This window comes from Chiloscyllium plagiosum, chromosome 10 (genome assembly GCF_004010195.1).
Source record: "Chiloscyllium plagiosum isolate BGI_BamShark_2017 chromosome 10, ASM401019v2, whole genome shotgun sequence".
Classification (NCBI taxonomy): Eukaryota; Metazoa; Chordata; class Chondrichthyes; order Orectolobiformes; family Hemiscylliidae; genus Chiloscyllium; species Chiloscyllium plagiosum.
Genome location: NC_057719.1, coordinates 50,723,024 through 50,737,599, shown reverse-complemented (window position 1 = coordinate 50,737,599; position 14,576 = coordinate 50,723,024). Strand labels below are relative to the sequence as shown.

Genomic DNA, 14,576 nt, shown 5'->3' with positions numbered 1-14,576 from the left:
AGTCTGAAAAACGAAAAACTAACTCCAGAAAGAGTTAAGAAACCATTAGCATAGAGGCCTCAAGAGTCCTTTCAAAGCTAGGTTTTCCAGCAAATACAGGGCATGAACTTCATACTTTACCTCCTTAAAAGCCTCCTTGTCTTTTTTCAAAGTCACCTGACCTTTTGCAAACAGTACACACTAAATGTTGACTTCATTTCAGAGTAAATGCTACTTAGTAAAACATTTTCAATCCAGAAAATGTCCAAATAATTCAATATTTTCCAGTTTTTAACATAGCCAAAGATAACAAGCATTTTGAACATGAAGAACAGAAAAACAGCCACTACCATGTGCCCAGGTAGGTCTAAAATGACCAAATTATTTTTTTGGTCGTACTGACTGAGGGATTAAGAGTTACTGAGGACAATAAGGGAACTCCATTTTTTTTTTAAACAGTGCTATAGGCTCTTTAATGTTGTGTTCTCGGCTCTTCCATGGCACATGGATTTCAGCTCAATGGTTCATCTGAAAGCCAATCTGGAAGTCAGTGCAGAACTCCCTCAGTTCTCCTGCATTAACATTCAGTCCCTGAAAGTGGGCTTGAATGACATCTGACAAAAATATATTTTAATTACATATAAAGTTACCTAATAACTACGCCTAAAATACTGGAAAAAATCAGAAGGAGCACTGAGGCAAACTTTTAAGTTATCACGAATTCAAATAGCATAGGTCATAGACTATAAATGTTTCCACTTGAAAATGCTAAAGTTCTCAGTCGATTGAGTTCCATCAGTGGATTAAGTGTGATGGACACTTCCTCTGCTCTAAGATTACCTCTTTTCAGTGGAAGACTGAGATATGGAAAAGTTAAAAACAAAATGCAATTACAATGCATATAGTCAATCCTGTTCCCTACATCTGTCCTATTCCCACCTCATTGGCCAGGTAGTATCATTGATCATTTAAAGATCACCAAGCCTTGGCTTATGCCCTGACAATTTGCAGGGTAGGATGATGGGGAAGGCCTCAATTCTACATCAGCTAGAATCGGAATCAAACCCACTATAGGTGTTATTCTGAAACACAAGCTAGCTGTCTAGCTAACTGAGCTAACCGCACTCCAGCTCTCCATTCCTGACTAATCTCCCACCCACTGCATTCCTATCTAACCTAGCCTGGACAATTATCAGACAACTATTTTTCCCCGAATTGCCATTCTTTCTGGCTTTTATAATTTAGTGCTGCTTGACAGAGATAAACTAGGAGCAGATATGGCAAAGTGAAATCTCAGACATATCAAAAGATCAAAAGCAGCACTCACTATTCAGAATCTCATTGAAGCTGAACTTTATACCTCCACTTAATTGCTCAAAGGCATCAATAAGGTAACTGAACGTGATTGAGCTAGACTGATAAATGTGTAATTACTTTTATAATAATATTTAGGATTCTGGGGTGTGTCAGTAGACTATATCCAATTTATTTTTAAAACAGATGTTATTTTGTTTTACTGCCCCATTAAAACAATTTTGTTTTTGATCAAACACCACTGGAGATGTCTCAGTATCAACCAATGCATAATGGCACAATACCTGCAGGATCCTTTCTGTATAATGATTAGTAATAGCAGCACCTGGTTCTGGAATCTTTAAACCCCACAAATATAGACTAGTCAATGAATAATGGAATGTAAAAATATTTCCAGAAGTGAGTTTTTAAAAGAGCTGCACAAGGAGCACATGAATAATCCTCAACACATTATGCACAAGTAACTTGACATCGTCCTTCTACACAAGTGAGTAACTTTAATCTTAATAATCTTCTTGGCAAGAATGAAAAAAAGGAAGCTACTGTTTTGGCTAAAACAAAAACCCATTGGAGCAATGAGACATGGAGTTAGAAATGCTCGTTTAGTTGTCAATTAATTAAAAGAAAATAAATTCCGATACTTTATTTCAAGATAGAAGCTGCATTTAACTTTCAGTAAGTTTCACAATTTTCATGATCTGTATAGGAAAACAGATTGTGATTCAGATTCAAGTAGCAGAGTACTGAAGTTCATGGTCAGTGTAGGATTGGAAGCCAGCCAGGAAAATGCTGTAATTGTCTAGTCTGGAGGTGATAGATACATTGATAAGAGTGCCAACATTAGATAGGTTGAATTATAGATAACAGTTAAACAGAGACAAGTGATATTAACAAAGTGTGAATAAGCAATCCTGGTGATGAGGACATGGGGCTGGAAGTCCACTTCAGGGTCAAATAGAATACAAAAGTTGAAAAAACTTATCTGCTTTATCCAAAGAAACTTCTGAACAAACAAAATCAGTGACATGGAGTTGGACTTTTTCATGGTTGGGTGATGAAATTGCAGCTTATCCAATGCCAGTTGTCAGATTACCTAGACCGATATTTATACAGCGCCTTTCACGTAATTAAATATCCCAATATGTTCCGCAGAAGCATTGCAAAGCAAAGCGTGACACTGAGTTACACAAGATAAAATTAGGTGAGCTGATGAAAAACTGGAAATGCACAAGGTGTTAAAGTTATGGGAGCAGAGAGATCTTGAAATGTAGTGGGCCTGAAAGATATGACAGATGGAGGGTGTGTAACCATGAAGAATTTAAGCAAAGATGAGAATTTCAGAATTGCCTGAGGGGGAAGCTAATGTGGGTTAATAACACAGCAGTGATAGGAGAGCAGACTTGTTACAAATAAAGACATGTGTTAAAACACAAAGGCAGCTATGGACCAAAGGTTAGAAAACAAGTACAGCTCAATGTTGTCAGCGAATATGCACAAGTAACATTGGCTCTTTGGGTAATGTCATCCAGAGGGAAAACGTAGATGGACGACAGGAGAGAGAAAAACATAGCTTGGAATTCCCTATGGCAATGGTTTAATAGGAAAAGAAGCCATTACAAGAGATATTCTGGCTATGACTGGAACTGATCAAAGACAGTCCCAAGTTGGAGAAAGAGTAGACAGGTACAAAGCTGCAATACTTCAGTCCCCTTGAAATATCAGAGAACATTTGGAAGATTGTGACCAGAGCTTCTAGAACTTAGACAACATTTTAAGCAATGTAGTTGGAAGCATAAAATTACTGTGATATTGATAAATTAAGTGAATAGACAAAAATGGACTTTAATGTAGCCTAATGAGGTCATTGGCATTGAACCTAAAAAGCATTGAACAAGTTGCCTTATAAATCATGACAAACTAGAGACAGTGGAATTCTGAAGTGATTTGGGCTCATGCATTATTAAAATACTAGTATGGAAAACAATTAAAGGCCATAGAATACGGACTTTTATATAATGCACTGAGAATACAAAGGAGTAGAGGTCATGCTTCAATTATACAAGGGTCTATTTATGCCAATGTGCAGTACTGCAAACAATTCTGGGTACCACACCTCAAACTGCAGCACAGTTTTACCAGAATGATAGCTGGGAATGCATTTAAATCCACCTCCATCGTGGATTTACTGACAACGGACATTTAAGCCAGCTGAAAAATCTGAGGGAGAAAGCTAACTTAATACTTGATGGCCTTGTCACCTTGCTGCAATTGAGACATCAAAATGGGCAATTAATGTCCTTTATGGACTATATTCTTTTGTTATTGAACCAGTGGCAACCAGGAGTTTATGTGGAAAAGTAAGGGAAGTAACATTTCCAGGGGTTAGGGATCTAGGATCCTTTGTTGGGTGATGAATATAAATTTTGGACCAGAACTTTTAGGAGTAAAATTTGGGAACACATACACAAGAAGATACATTGTGTGAGTGTAATATCAGTTATTTAAAGCTTGGGTTTTGAATTATTGGATCATAATATGTAGGTTTTCTGTGTGCCTGAAGTTAATAATTAGCTTATAAGCATTTCTACAGCCATGGCAATTGCTTTTAACACAGTTTGTGGGGGTCTTAATAACCAAATGCGTTTGTGTTTATTCTCGCAAGGCATTGTGCTTTAAAGTCTTTTAGAAATCTCTAGACTGGGTGTTATTTTTAAGCTTAAGAGAAATACCCAAAACTGAGAGAGAGAGATTTTTGTGTCAGTTTTACTTGGTTTTGGGCAGTTCTATGAGGATGCAAGTAAATAGTAGTGCTCCTGAGGAGAGCAGAAGAGAGTAAAACTAGATTATTTTAGACTAACGGGTTGGTGATAATCCCTGATAAGTGTTGGGATAAAATCTTGAAGAGGACTGCTGAGTTTATTTAAACTCAGGTGCATGATAACTCCAGGAAGGGGCTGTGTTTCCAGTCCACAAGTTAAACTCACAGTTATTTTAAATGTATAGAGCTATTCAAGAAAGGAATTCTAGTATAAATATGGTGTAAGATTTACTGTTGGATACTGTTTAGGGGTTTATAATGTTTTTGAATTGTTTTGGCATTTTGAATTGGAGTGTTTTGGCATTGTACTTTTACTGTGTGTTTTAAATAGTTTGAATATATGTTGAAAGTAATTATTCTATTTTATCTTCATTTCTTTTGGTTAATAAACTTCTATTTTGTTGTTAAAACAAAATCAGCAACAATGTATAGTTGTGTTCCAGTGAAGGACCATTGTGTTGTTAATAAAAAGCCGAATTTCAGTCTGAGCCCTTCTTTGTCCTGAAATAACATAATCTGGGATCATTTGCAAATGACTTAAAGCTGTGTGGATGGTGCACTGAAGAGGATGTAGGGACTCTTCAGTGTAAATTTGACAAGTTGAGTGAGATGGGTAAATGCATGGCAGATGCAGTATAACGTGAATAAATGTGAGGCTATCTACCTTGGTAGCAAAACCAGGAAAGCAGATTATCGTCTGAATGGCGAGAAGTTGAGAGGGCAGAGTTTGCATTAAGATCTATGCGTCCTTGTACTCTGGTCACTGAAGATAGGTATGCAGGTGCTGCAAGTGGTGACGAATGAAAAGGGTTTGTTAGCCTTCACAGTGAGAAAACTCCATTATAAGAGCAGGGATGTCTTGCCACAATTATACAGGGCTTCAGTGAGACCACACCTAGAATATTGGGCATATTATTGGTCTCATTATCTGAGAAAGGATGCTCCTCCTACAAAGAAAGTGCAGCAAAGTCTTACCCTGGCATAGTGAGACTGATGTATGTGATGTTGTTGAATTGGGTACGATTGTATTTGCCTGCATTTAGAAGGATTGGGGGGGAGATTTTGTAGAAACCTGTAAAATTCTAAAGACTAGGCAAGGTAGATACGTGAAGGATGTTACTGATACCAGGGAAATCCAGAACGAGGGATCAATAGCTAAAGGAGATGTAGTAAAGCATTTAAGACTGAGATGAGGAGAAATTTCTTCACCCATAGAGTGGTGAGTCTGTGAAATTTACTAACACAGAAAGCAATTGAAGCCAAAAAAATTACAACAAGAACCTATGAATACTGGAGACTTGAAACAAAAACAGCTACTTCTGTAGAAACTCAGCAGGTCTGGCAGCATTTTTGAGAGAAAACAAGTCCAGTGACCCTTGATCAGAATTGATAGCAATAAGGAACAGTGATATTCATACTGATATGAGCAGATTAAGGAAGACGGGTGGAGGTGGAGCCTAGGGAGAGAGAAAGAAAGAAAGTTAAACGAAGGGATTGGTGATAGCAAGCCATGGATAATGTAAACTTAGATTAGTGATAATGGGGACAATGAGGGGTGAAAATGAGATGGATGCGCTGAAAGAAATCCATGTTATGACAAAGCCTGGAATGTGGGCTGGGTAAAAGAAGAAGGTACTCAATATTGATCCCTTAGGGCTGCAAGGTTCCGAAGTGGAAGATGATATGTTGTTCGTAGGTAGGGAGCTGTGAGAGGCTCCTTGGGGAACAGTGATCATAATATTCTAAAAGTCTTCATTAAGGTGGGTGAGTGGCTTAACTGATTCTGAGCCAAGGGTCCTGAACTAAATAAAGGAAATTACAATGGATAAGGTGCGAGTTGGCTATGATAAATTGGGGGGATATTACTTAAAGAGATGACAGGCAATGACGAGTACATGGAGGAACTGCAATGATTGTTCACTCCTTCTGGCACAAAAAAAATAGGAAAGGAAACCCAATTATGACTAAGAAGATCCAATGAAGAGAATACAAATCGACCTAAAAAAAAAGCAGCACATCTGAGGATTGGGAAGAGTTTAGATTTAGCATAGGAGGCCAAAGGAATTGAACATGAGGGGGAAAGAATTGAAGAATAAGCTTTCAGGGAACATAGAAACTGATTGTAACAGCCTCTATAATTATGTAAAGAGAAAAGGATTAGTAAAGACAAGTGTAGATCCTTTCCAATTAGAAAGGATGGAAGTTATAATGGGGAACAAAGAGATGGCAGACCAAACAAATATATAAACAAAACAAAGTGCTGGAAAAGCTCAGCAGTCAGGCAGCATCTGTGAAGGGAAAACAGAGTTAACATTTCAGATCCAGTGACCCTTTTTCAGAAATTATTTTAGCAAGGAAAGCATTGGCATATATGCTGGAAGATGATTTGATTTGATTTATTATTGCCACATGTACCAAGAAAGTGAAAAACATTGTATTGAATGCCAACCAGACAAATCATACTATACATGATTACATCATGGTGACAGAAGAGAATGCAGAAGATAATGTTACAGCTAAAGAGATTAGATTAGATTCCCTACAGTGTGGAAACAGGCCCTTCGGCCCAACCAGTCCACACCGACCCTCTGAAGAGCAACCCACCCAGAGATGGTGCAGAGAAAGATCAACTCTAATATGAGAGATTTTTAGCTGTTCTTAAATCTGTCTGTATGTCTTTTTGAACTTTTGTATCTTCTGCCCAATGGAAGAGGGTGGAAGAGGGGTGGGAGGGGTCTTTGATTATGTTTTCCTGTCTTCCCAAAGCAACGGGAAGTAGAGTCAATGGAAGAAAGGCTGATTTTTTGTAATGGACTGGGCTGCATTCACAATTCTCTGTAATTTCTTGCAGTCTTAGGCACAGCAGTTGGCATACCTGGCTGTGATGCATCTGGTAGGATGCTTTCTATGGTACATCAATAAAAATTGATAAGAATCATTGTGGACATGCCAAATCTTTTTAGCCTTCTGAGAAAGTGTGTTTTCTTGATTGTAGCAATGATGTGGATGATCTTCCATTTCACCTTCAGGCCAACAGCAGTCCTAACAGATCACCCATAACTGCAGTCAAATTGTTTTGAATGCAGCAAGAAACAATGCAACACTGGAAAAATTCTGCATCTTTTGTTAGGCTCTGCCTCCCTTGTTTTGCTACAGTGTTCCAACAATTTAAATTTAGATTTTATTTTCATGTGTACTCAGTTACAGGACAGGGGTGCAGTGAAAATAGTCTAATGTCGCCACATATGGTGCCATTAAATACAAAGATACCTAGATACAAAAAAACTCAGTTACAAAATTATAAAAGAAACAAAGTTAAAAAATTAAGCAATACAGCCCTTCATCAAATAAGTAGAAAACTAAAAGAATAAGTTACCATTAAAGTCCTTCTTAATATAAAGTAGAAAAATTAAGGAATAAAGTTAAAAGTTCAACAGTCTTTGATGAGTGCTTGCTCGGCTGGGTCCTCAATCTCCTCCACTTAGCTTGCTTTCCAGGAGACCTCAGCTGCCTGCTCTCTCTGCTGCTGTCGCTGATACCCAGGGGACGTCTCTCACCACTCACTCTTCCTGGATTGGGCTTTGATGCCATTGCCATTGAAGTTGCCGTCTCCAATCTCCTCCTGCCTCTGGATCATGCCCGGGCAGGATCCACTCACAGTCTCCGATTGCAGAATCCACTTGCAGTCTCCGATTGCTGGATACATTCTGGGCCCTGCTCTCACTGCTGGCTGCCTTAGACACTGGGTTGAGAGAACGTCACAGGCCACCAGGATACTGTCCCGGGCTGCTAAAAGACTCCCACACTGAGCCAGGAGGCTGCCTCACTGAGTTGAGGCCGGGAGAAGAAAGAAGAAAAGAGATACAAAGAGAGAAAAGAAAAAAGAGAAAGAAACGGATGGACCAGACGAGCTCTGGCTGAAGCATCACATTCCACCGCAATCTTGAAGTTCAATACAAACTCCAGTAACAATACCTGGGTTTCTCCAGCACTTCCTGTTTTTATTTTACGATAGGCAAAATTCTTTAAGCTTAACTTTTCAGAGTAATACAAGAAGCCAATAGCATCAAGTAATTAAGTATCAGCCTGAAAAGTCAAACCAGCAACTATTCTGTCAGATAATGCCACTAATTCTAGTTTTTGGCAAGTTGGCCACTGGAGGAAATCAATCTGACAATAGAGTTCTTCAGCAAATGGAGGACCCTCATTTGAAAACATCAGCCAATGTTATCCAATGTTTTGCTATCTGGATGTCTACAAAGAAATCTGTTCTAATATAAGGTTCTGAATGGAAAACTCATTCATGTATCTCAATTCCAATTTGCCAGATTGACTGGCTAAGCAGCCATTCAGTGCCATCAAATTTCTAAACATTAACCTTATCTTTGTCACTTTGCACCAAATGGTAATACTGACAACTCATCTTCAAATGATTTCTGAAATACTAGTGCTATTGACTGCTACATATTATTTCACATACATGAATTATCGCATTTAGCTAACATTCTATACAGTTAATTTCACTTTCATTGCTAGGAAATGTTTCAAATAAATGCTAATGAAATTGCTGAAAATATCAAAGATGCTTGCATAGTGTACACTCAAAAAGGATATCGATAGGCAGCTAGATTGTTCAACACCCATTACCACGGAAACCATGGTATTACTCCACAAAATGCAAAACAGATCAATAAAACTGGGATGTTAGAGATACTGAGAATCTATGTTGGTCAGTTATTTTCGTACATTAGAAATACAGGTGAGATAATCATTCCTACAAATTTACTACTGTTAGTAACTGCTATTACTATCCATCACAACAGGCACCCCAAAAGCTCAACATGCAGGAATTTTAAAATGAAACCAATTTCATCAGCAGCTGAAACAATAAAGGTCATGTTAACATTATAGTGAGGATAGTTTTATGGGGATGTTGCAGAAAAATTACTTTTGGTTTTGCTGTGTGCTTCAGTGCTGTTCACACAAAAACTATAATAGTTAATGCGTGTAACATACAAATTTTCTTGTTGATTTAGTTAACTATCAATAACACATAGAAACAGGGAGGATAGGAGTCGGAGTAAGTCATTCAACCCCCTCAAGCTTGCTCTGCCATTCAATATGATCTTGGCTGATCATTGAGGTCAATACCTAATCACCCCTGCATCTCCCTTCATCCCTTTAGCTAAATCTCTTTTCTTGAAAACACAGTTTTGGCCTCAACCAGTTTCTGTGGTAATGAATTCCACAGGTTCAATACACTCGGGTGAAGAAATTGCTCTTCATCTCAGTCCTAGAAGGTTTATGACCCCTGGTTCTGGATCCCCCACTGTCAGGATCATCCTTCTTGTATCTAAACTGTGTAAGCCCTGTTAGAATTTTATCACCTTCTATGAGATCCTCTTTCATTATTCTAAACTCCAGCAAATTCAATCCTCAACAATTCAATCTCCCCTCATATATCAGTCCCATCATCCCAGGAATCAATTTGACAAACCTTCATTGCACTTCCTCTGTAAGAAGAACTTCCTTCCTCAGATAAGGAGGTCAAAACTTCACACAATATTCCACATGTGGCCTCAACAATGCCTTATATAATTGCAGCAAGACTTCCTAGTTCTTGTACTCAAATCCTTGAATCCAACATGCAGTTTACCTTTTTCACTGCCTACTGTGGAGAAATGAGGGCTGCAGATGCTGGAGCTCAGAGCTGAAAATGTGTTGCTGGAAAAGCGCAGCAGGTCAGGCAGCATCCAAGGAACAGGAGAATCGACGTTTCGGGCATAAGCCTTTTCACTGCCTACTGTACCTGCACTTATTTTCAGTGACTGGTGCATGAGGACACCCAGGTCTCATTCAACATTACTCTCTCTCTATTTACAGGCACTCAAAAATATTGTGTGGTATCCGGTGTACTATGTTCTCTCCAGACAACTTTTATAGTGATCTAGGATGCCAACAGCGAGGGTTCAGTTCCTGCACTGGCTGAGGTTACCATGAAGGACTCTCCTTCTCAACCTCTCCCCTCACCTGAGGCATGGTGGTCCTCAGGTTAAACCACCACCAGTCATCTTTCTATAATGCCAGCGAAGCTCTATAGTCTTCTGGCAGTTAAACAACTATCTTTTTGTGGTCTGAGAGCATTCACATTTATGAAGTAGGCTAGCACAGTTTAGATCTTTAGTACCAGTGCAAAAATTGTCAAATAGTGCCTAAAAATTAGACCTCTAATAATCCTATGTTCCAAACTCATTTTGATTAGGTTAATAATCATTGCAAGAAATATTTATTATTATACTTTACCCAGTTATGAAACACCACTGTTTACATGTCATTGCTGGGTTATGTCTATGCCAAGTAAAAGGAGAATGTATGTAGCATCATATAATCATTAATTATAAAGCTGAAAATTCTTTCACATGGACTCTCCAAATGTTTTTGAAAAAATACTTTGAAGACCAACAATAATTAACTTTAAAATGTTACATCAAAACAAAGACTTAATTATCAGAGAATTAAAATCTGTTAATTACAGAAGATTGACAACAATTTCTTTAGGCATACCTGTATGTCCTGATTAATAATAGTGATCCAGGCATCAACAGTCTTCCCAATTCGAATCTTCTCAGCTGCATCACTGAAATATAATTCATTTAATTACTAATCTTTTATATCATTTTTGTTTAATGTATCAGTCCGTAAAAATCATAATTTGAATATATATGAAGATAATAGTGATTATTTTCTCACAATATTATAAATTGCCATTTAATGATTTCTTCTCACAAACTGAATTGTATTTCAGAATTTCAATTCTGAGCACAATTACTACTGAAGCAATTGTAACCTTTGAAAATCATTTGGAATTTCAAAGCAGAAAGGGTGTTTTGAACAACTTCCCTTTGTAGATAGCATGATACATTAAATAGCAATTCTACACTGAATGTAACTGTACAAGAACAGAATTGAGAGTAGCACATTGTTCCAAATTAGCTTTGTGTACCAGTTGCTTCATCTCCGAGGTGGATGGTTGAGGGTTCAAGCTCCATTTCACAGACTTGGATGCCTAATTTAGCCAATATTCTAATGCAGTATTTAGCAACATGTGCGGTCAGAAATGCTATTTTTCAGATGATATATCTTATCTACTTCTTCAGGAATGAAAAATTTCTTGAGGGCATTAGGCAGAAGGGTGGGCAAATTTCTTTTGTTGTCCCGATTAATTTTGATGCTGAAACCAAAGCAGATTGTTCAGTAATTTATCTCATTGCCATTTACAGAATCTTGCTATGCACAAATTGACTGCCACATGTCCTTACCTTTAAAAAGTTACAGAAATTCATTGGCTATGAAATGTTTGGAAAGCTTCAAGAAAGCAAAAGATGATATATCATTCTTCCTTTCACAATGGCAGTTGGACAAATCAAATTATTTTTAATTGGTAGCTGTATAATATTTCCTATATTTTCCTTGCATTTTTTTTCCTCAATCCACAAGTCAACACTGCATTTTAGTAATTGCATACATCTTCCACACAAGTCATATCTCATGAAAATGTTATAGAGCAACATACAGCAAAATAATTACTATTTACAATAGAGTTTTACAGAACTGCAGGTTATCAATGACAATTTCAAAATAGAAATGATGGACAGTTGTGTTTTTGTCGAAATGCACAAACCAGAGGATATATTTATTCAACCACTGTAATTTTCAAATTTCAGAAAACGGAATCAAGCTAAATTATTTCCACATGTTACTGTACTCAGTAAATTGCTAGATTACAGTGGAACTGAGCGAATTCAGATATGTCGAGCAACAAAGATGAGGGAAATGTATTTTTGAATTTTCTGACTGAACAGGTCATTCCAAGAGAAATTTGGAAAAGATAGCAGGTCATTGTCCCACATAATTATGTTTTACTTTTAACTGTTGAACTGAATTCCACAGTCATCTTTTCTAGTCTCCACTTAATGGGCTGCAGGATTCTGATTGGTCAAATAGTAATAAACAGATGAAAGACTGCATACTGGCCCTGTCTGGCTCAGCAAGCATATTTGGCAAAGCATCTGTTCCGGATGTAGGTTCTTGTTTCACAATACAGTGGTGCCTCTGACCCAGTCATCATCTCACTAAACCCAGACAAGTCATTTGTCTCAGGATTACCATTCCCAAATATTATTTTAGCATCAGAGTTCTGATCTGGCATTTGACCTCATTCACTTGTTAATATCAGTGAATTTACTTGATAATTTAAAGCAGTGAAATCCGACTACTGAGTGTGGATCAAAATGTGTGCAATTCCACAGACTCTTTTCTCTGGGGAGCTGTTATCAGCCGTCCACAGAACAAACCACATGTTAGGAAGTTTAAATAGAATTTCTGATAACATCATAATTTTTTCCCCAATGCGATCCTTCATGGAACTAACTAAAATTGCAGAAATGTGGCTTGATACTCTCCGAAATAAGTAGCACAGCTTAGTAAGGCTAATTTTTAAAAAGTAAGCTTGTCACGTCAATTATTAACTTCAGGATTTCTGGAAGCCAGCATGAATATATATGTATACTAACAGGAATATTGGCATCAGCACAACTACAATACAAAGGAAAATCTGATAGACTTTCAGATGAAGCTAATAACAAAGTTTATATAAATATATTGTTGCAAGTCAAAGTGACCTATTTGAAAAACTGTATAAGCATGCGAATTAACTAGTCTGAACAAAAGAAAAATATATTATCTTATTTTCCCGGCTTGGGTAAAAAATTAAGGTTACAGTACTTTGTACAGTACAATAAATCTTTGATCTATTTTTGGCAGCCTCAAGTCATACATGTTTTCTCAGGAATGTATTTGAACTCCAGCATCAGACCAGACAAAAACCAGTAATGGTTTCTTCGACAGATCTGAAAAATTGCCAGGTAGGTTGTTCAACTAAGCATGCAGCCTTAATGCTCTAATTATCATTATTATTCATGCTAAGCACTGGATCCAGTTTAGGTCATATTATGCACTGTACTAGATATTTTCCTGTTCTTTGTGTGCATTGCTTGATGGCTTAGTCTTCTGACTCAACCTAGTTGGTGATGCATCTGTTCTAAAAGCAGTCTCTGAGGACGGCATGCTCCATAAAAATGCAATACCACAGGAAATTACATCATGTCAGACATTGTAATTTATATTTTAAAAAAAGATTTCACCCCAAAATCTAATGCTGTCCCACCTGGTACACGTGCAATTAAGAGAGATTAAAATTTTTAAGAAAGTGAAGTAATGAATCGACAACTTTCAGTATAAAATTGTTGATTGAGGATTTTTGTTAAATCAATTATGATCCTTAATTTTGTATTCCATCAATAATAAACTATATTGCAATTAAGATAATAGTATCAAGTTTTTCACTTTATCCAGAAACTGTATTATAGAGAATGGCCTCTGCCAATACTATTATGAACATCCACCAGAAAGTACTTAAATTGGTAAACTCTAATCCAGAATATTAATGTTATTGACAATTCCTAGCTTATACTGGATGACATCTTATAGTAATGTGGGAAAAATCATGCTTATGGCAGCGTGCAGAGTGCGAAATACTCAACAGATTTTATGAAAAGCTTTACTTTTATTTAATTGAAATTAACAATTCTACTTCAGCTATAAAATAATTATGATAATCACTTTTTTTTTCTTTCACGGGATGTGGGTGTCACTAGCTAGCCCAGCATCTGTTGCCCACCCCAAATGCTCTTGAGAAGGCAATGGTGAGCTGTATTTTTTAAAACACTGCTGTCTATGGAGTTTAGTTGCATTCTCAGATTTCTGGTCAGTACTGCCTGGATTATGATAGTGGGGTATTCAGCAATGATAATGGTTGGACTGAGGACAATACACCAAGTAACTGCTGCAGTGATATACTAGGAATGAGAAGATAAGCCTCCAACAGCCATAGCATCTTCATCTGGGAGGTATGACCAACTGGTGGAGAGTTTTCCCCAATCCTCATTGACTCCCATTTTGCTTGGACTCCCAGGTATTCCACGTAGTCAAATGTTGATTTGATATCAAGGGCAGTTACTTTTACAACACATCTTGAGTTCGGCTTTTTTGCCCATGTTTGTACCAGGGCTGTAATGAGGTCAGGAGTTAAGTGACTCTGGTGGTACCCAAATTGAATGTCAGTGAGCCAGGTATTGCTGAGTGAGTGCCACTTGATAGTATGTCAATGACACCTTCCAGCACAATGCCGATGATTGACAATTAATTAATGAGCTGATAACTGTCCAGTTTGGATTTGTCCTTTTTTATATATAGAGTCATAGAGATGTACAGCATGGAAACAGAACCTTCGGTCCAACCTGTCCATGCCGACCAGATATCCCAACCCAATCTAGTCCCACCTGCCAGCACTCGGCCCATATCCCTCCAAACCCTTCCTATTCATATACCCATCCAAATGTCTCTT

The 14,576-nt window shown here is 37.6% G+C and overlaps 1 protein-coding gene across 9 annotated transcripts in view; it reads right to left on the bottom strand.

Moving 5' to 3' along the window:
- The window catches only part of kiaa0586 (KIAA0586 ortholog), a 515,789-nt gene that overhangs the window by 238,287 nt on the left and 262,926 nt on the right, over positions 1-14,576 (bottom strand). For all 9 annotated transcript variants that reach the window (XR_006312780.1, XM_043697759.1, XM_043697766.1 and 6 more), the window contains one exon: positions 10,676-10,748. Coding sequence is in view for 8 of the 9 variants with exons in the window: in XM_043697759.1 (XP_043553694.1) it covers positions 10,676-10,748 (73 nt within the window). In the remaining variant the exon portion in view is untranslated. The remainder of the gene's footprint in view (positions 1-10,675; positions 10,749-14,576) is intronic.